Genomic DNA, 7,734 nt, shown 5'->3' with positions numbered 1-7,734 from the left:
AATGAGTGGCTGTGTGGTAAGTAGCTTACTTACCAACCACATGGTTCCGGGTTCAGTCCCACTGCGTGGCACCTTGGGCAAGTGTCTTCTACTATAGCCTCGGGCCGACCAAAGCCTTGTGAGTGGATTTGGTAGACGGAAACTGAAAGAAGCCCGTCGTATATATGTATATATATATATATATACATATATATATATATGTATGTATGTGTGTGTGTGTGTATATGTTTGTGTGTTTGTACCCCCAACATCACTTGACAACCAATGCTGGTGTGTTTACATCCCCGTAACTTAGTGGTTCGGCAAAAAGAGACCGATAGAATAAGTACTAGGCTTCCAAAGAATAAGTCCTGGGGTCGATCTGCTCAACTAAAGGCAGTGCTCCAGCATGGCCGCAGTCAAATGACTGAAACAAGTAAAAGAGAAAGAGTAAAGAGTATACCTTATTTGAAACTAATTTGTTAACACATTAAAAGTGTATGTGCTGAAAAATCATTTGGAGCTGACGTTGTTATTTCTTTTAAACTACATCCAGGTCAGCTTTGAGGAAGGTTACTGAACGTGATGATACACCAGCAAAGAGGATGATTTTGTGTGTGTCAAATGTTAATAAAGAGTTAATGAAAGCTGATATGTCCTCAACGATTCAGAATACTGAGGTAAGTTGGACCAAGTAGAAAAAACAGATGAGGGCATAATTAGATTAATGTCAGAAGTTTATTTGAATCAACAAATTTTTAATGTAAATTAAAAAAAAAAACAACAGAAAAATTTAGTTTTAAAGGACATCCACTCAGTGAGCATTTAATTTCTCATTGACTTAGAATTATTTTCACAACCACACAGATGTGCCTAGGGGAGCTTTGTTGCAGTCTGCTAGAAATAGCAACCGACAAACTCACTAAAAATCACATCCTAACACCTTAGGAAAGAAGGACATATGATCATGAGATTATTCTACATAAGAAATAGATGGCATGGTCCAAGTTGGAATGCTTTTGATTCCAGCCTGGATCATGCCATCTATTTCTTATATACAATAATCTCATGATTATATATTGGTGTGGGTGCTGTGTAAAAGCATTCAGTAGATTCTGTAAACTGGACGGCACTAGGAAGGGCATCCAACCTTAGAAACCATGCCAAAGCAGACAGTAGAGCTTACTTCTTTTCCCATTATCCATCTAACTACGTACACCATGAAAGAAATTATAACAATGAAGATTCTAAGTAAAAAAAAGCTTAATATAAAACACTTTGATCAGCATTTCTGATCTTATCAATACAGGAATTAGATTGATAAAAGCTTGTCTTAGCCACTTGTCATTATCCAATTGTCATTTTCTCACAACCTTAACAACTTTTCAATAACCTCTTCGTTATTAATAAGGACTAAGTGGGCAAGCTAGCAGAACTGTTAAGCTCGCCGAACAAAATGCTTAGTGGTATTTCGATCATTGCAACGTTCTGAGTTCAAATTCCACCGAGGTCAACTTTGCCTTTCATCCTTTCGGGATTGATAAATTAAGTACCAGTGAAACATTGGGGTCGTTGTAATCAACTAGTACCCTCCCCCAAAATTTCACGTCTTGTGCCTTTAGTAGAAAAGATTATTGTTGTTTTTGTTGTTGAACATTTTCATTCTGCCACACTTTCTTTTCCTCTTATATTCACCACTACATATTACCATTTTCTCTTCCATTATAAGGATTTCTTTCACACTGGCTTCTGTTACTTCTTTCTAACTTTTTTTATTATTTTTTAATTTTTTGTGACAGTTGTTTATTGTATCTCACAAATAATTTTTGTCTTTTATTTTTTCATAATCTATTTATTTTATTTTCTTCGTCTATCATTTGAATTTCTTAGAATTTCTTAGAACCTTCATTCCAGAGTTACTTCTTTAACTAGCTCACTTGCTGATCTTCTTTTTTCTACTTTAAGTCCACTATCCAAAATGTAGAACACAGACGATTATATCCTGCTACAATACTCTGTTCTTTGTTTTCTCTCACAGTTTCCACTTCCTCATGTTTAATGCCTCTCTTCTTTCAACCAGTTCATCAATCTTGTCATCCACATCCTTCTCCTTCTTCTGCTTCCTTGCTGATGATATTTTCAGAAAAATGTAGAAATGGTTTCACTTCATTATTCTAACATTTGAAAGGATATATTTTTATCATGTAGTTTTCATTTTTTTCTAGTCTGTGATAAATATCATCATCATCATCATCATCATCATCATTTAACGTCTGCTTTCCATGCTAGCATGGGTTGGATGATTTGACTGAGGACTGGTGAAACCAGGTGGCTACACCAGGCTCCAATCTGATTTGACCGAGTTTCTACAGCTGGATGCCCTTCCTAACGCCAACCACTCCGAGAGTGTAGTGGGTATTTTACGTGCCACTGGCATGAAGGTAACAATCACACTCGAAATGGTGCTATTTACGTGCCACCGGCATGGAAGCCAGACAGCTGGTGCTCTGGCAACGATCACGCTCGGACGGTGCTCTTAGTGATCTACTGGTACAGGTGCCGTCACGATTTCACAGATCAATCTAATTAAGTAATAGCAACACCACTTATATAACATTCCAAATTGTTAATCAGTGGATTATTTCCTATTGCTGGTTTTCTTTGATATCCAATTTGATATTTCCTCTAACTCGGTACCAGGTGTAGTTTATTATACAACCTTCTCTTTCTTTGAACTCCTTAATGATAAGTAGTACTCTACTATTACTACCAGGTATTTCCTCTCCAGGCAAACATTTCCTAATATTACAAGCGGTCTCCACTATCCCATATAACATATTCATGTGTGATTATCTGGTAAAGTGGAAAGATGTAGGGTGTTGTTTTAGATATCCCTCTCTCACAGAGAGGGATATCTAAAACAACACCCTACATCTTTCCACTTTACCAGATAATCACACATAACACTACAGTTCCTTAACAGTTAGAACTTATCATTCAATTGCTTTTGTATCCTCCCCAACATTCAATCCATATCCACAGAATGCCCCTAAATTCTGTGTATCTCTGCCCTCTTCCCTTTGTTCTTTACCCTCAGCTAGCAAATCCTAAACCCTGACCCTATGCCTAATTGGCTTTTTATGCATTTGTATTTCTTCACTTTTACTTTTTGCTTTCTTTCTTTATCTTTGATCCTCTCTCATCATTGACCTACTTCTCTAAGCTGATATAATAAAATATGACCACCCTAACCTACCAAAGAACCAGTCTAGCAGACTCCTGTCTCACATGGTTGCTTAGCAAGTTTCTTAACCTCACTGCCATACCTGCATAGCCTATTAAATATCTTAAATGGCATTTTGTCCCTCTTCATTCTTTTAGAGTAACTGATATTGAAATTCAAAAGTCGATTTCAACAGGATTAGTTGATTTTTTTGCCAGTAAAGAAAATGTTATTATTCTTTATATAACTACAAGGGAAAGCTTTAAAATTAATTTGCTTTTAAATTATCATATTCTGTTTCTGTATTTTTGTTTTCTATTGTTGATAGCAATGTATTGAAGTTACTGATGGCTGGTACTCTTTGAAAATGATCCTTGATAATCAAATAATGAACTTAGTTGCCAACAAGAAGATCAGAGTTGGTCAAAAGTTGTGTATCTGTAAAGCTGAGCTAGTTGGGAGTGAAGAAGCCTTCAACCCACTTGAGGTTTGTTGTAAAAATATTTCTGTCTCTTGCTTTTTCTTTCTAAATAGTTTTATGTTTTAAAGCAGAGATAGGTAACTTTGCGACAACTGGGGGCCGCATCGTACCATTTCCAAGTGGGGAAGGGCCACATGACAAAACACATATGCATGAAATATTACTTGCCCACTTTACCTTGAATTTTTTGCAGTTCTTCTTAATTTTCTTTGTCTTAGTATGAAAGTTTACATTAAGGTGGCATCTCTTTCGTTATTTCCTAATGATAATAACGATAATTTCCAGTGTAAATAAATTTTAGTTTAAAATATTGAAGTAAAGAAAAAAAAAGAAAATTCATTGATATTTTATAAAGAATAAATTTCATTATCCGTAGCAATGAGACTTTTACACTTGACATTCTTTACCATATTTTCAAGATTAGGTAGAATTTGAGATGTCGCTGCTCTTAGGTTATGCTGCAAATTAGTAACCTAGAAACTCATCAAGGGCTGCACAACAACATGTTGAGGACCGCATGCGGCCCGTGGGCCACAGATTGCCCATGCATGTTTTAAAGATTCTGTTTCTGGATCTATTGGGTACATATATAGCACTGAGATAAGTGAAGGAGATCTCTTGTGTTGCAGACTGGGCCAATCCAGCATTGAAAAATGGACATTAAAACATTGATGACATTTTGTATCTTTTACTTGTTTCAGTCATTGGACTGCAGCCATGTTGGGACATGATACTTTGAAGGGTTTTAGTTAAATAAATTGCCCTAATACTTATTTTTAAGTCTGATACTTATTCTATTGGTCTATTTTGCTGAACCACTAAGTTTATGAAGATGTAAACAAACCAACACCAGTTATCAAGTGATGAAGGGAGGACACACGCACACATATTATGAGCTTCCACACAGTTTCCATCTACCAAATTCACTTAGAAAGCATTGGTCAGCCTAGGGCTATAGTACAAAACTCTTAACTATGGGACTGAACTTGTGAGCATGTGTTTGCAAAGCATACTTTTTAACCACACAGCCATATCTGCATCCCGTGATTTTTATACCCCTTCTATCTTGAAAGGGATTGATCTTTGATATTGCTTTTTACCATCTTACATCATCTAAAAACTGATTCATAGAATAAATTAAGTCCTTACACCTGAAAAAGATTTTAAAGTCATTCACTAATAAACACATTTCATAAATGAATGTTTCCTAATGTTTAATTTTATTAAAATATCTAATGTTCATTAATAAATAGGGAATAAATACTTTGCAAAAATATTGTTCAAATAATTTGTATGCCTTAAACTCTTTCTATCCAATGAATATTTTTTAACCTGATATTTGCACTATTAATTATAGGTTTTACTTATTCAGTATCCATTATTCCAAACAAGAAGTATTTCACATTCTCTTGAAGTTTATAAATTCTTATGACAAACTACTTAGAATTCTTACTTGTAAGAATAAAGTTTCTAAAATGGATAGAGAGATTCAAAGGATTGCTTTAGTTCAATGGTAGAACATCTACCATGTTTGCTGGAGATGTGGATTCACGTCCATTGTTATTTTCGTCTCGGCTTTTCCATGCTTGCCTTCGTTGAACACATCATTTCCATCATAGTATCACACTACTTGTTACATTCCTGTATCGTTTTTTTTTTTTTTCTTTTGTAAGGTTCAGCATCTTAAAATCAACTTTCATTACATCTCTTTTACTCTTTTACTTGTTTCAGTCATTTTTGACTGTGGCCATGCTGGAGCACCGCCTTTAGTCGAGAAAATCGACCCCAGGACTTATTCTTTGTAAGCCTAGTACTTATTCTATCGATCTCTTTTTGCCGAACCGCTAAGTTACGGCGACGTAAACACACCAGCATCAGTTGTCAAGCGATGGTGGGGGGACAAACACAGACACACAAACACATACACACACATATATATGATGGGCTTCTTTCAGTTTCTGTCTACCAAATCCACTCACAAGGCTTTGGTCGGCCCGAGGCTATAGTAGAAGACACTTGCCCAAGGTGCCACACAGTGGGACTGAACCCGGAACCATGTGGTTGGTAAGCAAGCTACTTACCACACAGCCACTCCTGTTCCTGTCTTCCTCAGTCTTCTTTTACAGTTCCTTTTAACTTAGATTTCTTAACCCCTCTTTACTCAGCTCTCATCATTCATACACATTACGTATCTACATCAATGCAGTCTTTGTCCTTCTACACGGCATCTGATTCCTCTTCTATCTAGTTTTTTTCTCTCTCAGTTCATCTGTTCTACGTTTACCCTACACACGGACATCACACCCCTAGTAGAGCAAGCTCACTTCATTTCTTTCCAACTTTCAGACATCCTCTGCATTCACAAGCATGCAACCGTGCACTTCATATACATGTATCATAGAGGGATCCCTTTGTTACCAGCAGGAGTAACAGCTCCCACAAATTTATTCTTATTCTGACTTCTAAGCTTTCAAAACCCTCTTCTTCCATGTTAAGTCACTTAGATAACAGAAGCTATCAATCACTTTAACGGAGCCTTCTGAACACTGGAAAGAATTTATTTTATCGGTTCTCTGACTGCTAAATACTTGTGTAGGTCTATCATATACAAAGTCATTTTTTTCTGTCAGTCTATCCATGATCCTAATACACTTCTTGTGCATCAATACTTCACATTGAGTACTGTATGGAATTTTTATCTTCTTCTTTTCCCCATATTGTGCATGGCTATTTCCCTGTCTTCTTTCCTACTTATTCAAACTTCAGCCTTTGTCAAGTTTAGTCTGAGGCCTCTCAATTCTGCAACTGGAACTTCCCTAAATCTTCCACAGATTCTACTATAAGTAATAAACCATTAGCATATTGGAGTTCCCATGGACAACCAGTGTTAAACTCCTCTGTTATGGTTTGGAGAATTACAATAAACAGGCAGTTGCTGAGGATCGAGAACACCTATTTTGCATGCTAAATTCCTCACTGAACTCTTTGCCAACTCTTGTTTTGCTAATGACATCTTTGTACATGACAACCACTGCTTTCACATGCTGTTCTTTTTTCCTTAGTTTTCTTCATAGTACCCTATCAATGGCCTTTTCCAGATCAATGTATGCTAGATAAAGAAGCTTACTCTTAGTAAAAAACTTGCAGTTAATTCAAAAGGAAAAAAGCATCCCAGCCAGATCAAAACAAAAACTGCTCTTCATCTAAGTTGATACTCATTCTAATTAGTACTGCTGAGAACTTGGTCCATCCGACTCATTTGAGTATGACACCCCACTGTACATGGTTAGTTGTGCAAGTGACTTATTTTAGCTCTATTGTCCCAAATATTTTCAACATGTAAACAACTTACTCTTTCATGGACCAGCTTTCCCCACTTCAAATACTTGATGGTTGTTTTGATCATTTAATTACTTACATCAATAGCTAGCCTTCAGCTGGATACACTTGAAGTAAGCCTTTTTTCCTCTCCCCATATTTCCCTTATACAGCAACCTCAACATCAATGATGAGAATCTACAGCTGTCATTTCAAGCACTCCTTTTCCTAACAATGTTTTGTTCCACCCTAACTCACTACTTTGCATTCTAGTGCCCCTAGTTCCTCTGATACTCTTGTCACAAACACTGGCAAACCTATTCCTTTCAGTTTCTCTCCATATTTTGTAAATTTGCCATCTAACTTCTCCTACCTGCTTCACCTGTTTCAATTTGTTCTTCATTGTCTGCCAGGGGTATAGCCAGCCCACTTATGCGTACCTTCCTTTGTTGGACACTAAACCCCGCTTGCGAAGACCTGTTGAGGCAAGTGAAATCGAAATCGAACTACATTCGATGACTGGCACCCATGCCAACGTCGTCTCCTTCATTGGACACTAAACTCGGCTTGCGAAGACCTGTTGGGGCAAGCGAAAGCAAAATCATGGTGGTACCTGTGACCAGCATCGCCTTCCTGGCACTTGTGCCTGTGGCACGTGTAAAGACATTCGAGCGAGATCGTTGCCAGTGCCGATGGACTGGCTCCTGTGCAGGTGGCATGTAAAATACGCCAT

The 7,734-nt window shown here is 37.1% G+C and overlaps 1 protein-coding gene across 1 annotated transcript in view; it reads left to right on the top strand.

The window, feature by feature from the left end:
- LOC106876073 (breast cancer type 2 susceptibility protein) overlaps positions 1 to 7,734 on the top strand; it is a 123,461-nt gene that overhangs the window by 57,562 nt on the left and 58,165 nt on the right. Inside the window, exons 9-10 of the mRNA XM_014924478.2 lie at positions 536 to 659; positions 3,531 to 3,689. Of these exons, the coding sequence (XP_014779964.1) occupies positions 536 to 659; positions 3,531 to 3,689 (283 nt within the window). The remainder of the gene's footprint in view (positions 1 to 535; positions 660 to 3,530; positions 3,690 to 7,734) is intronic.

The sequence above is a fragment of the Octopus bimaculoides genome, chromosome 7 (genome assembly GCF_001194135.2).
Source record: "Octopus bimaculoides isolate UCB-OBI-ISO-001 chromosome 7, ASM119413v2, whole genome shotgun sequence".
In the NCBI taxonomy this organism is placed as follows: Eukaryota; Metazoa; Mollusca; class Cephalopoda; order Octopoda; family Octopodidae; genus Octopus; species Octopus bimaculoides.
Note: the sequence above shows the minus strand (reverse complement) of the source record. Positions and strands in the feature narration are given on the sequence as shown.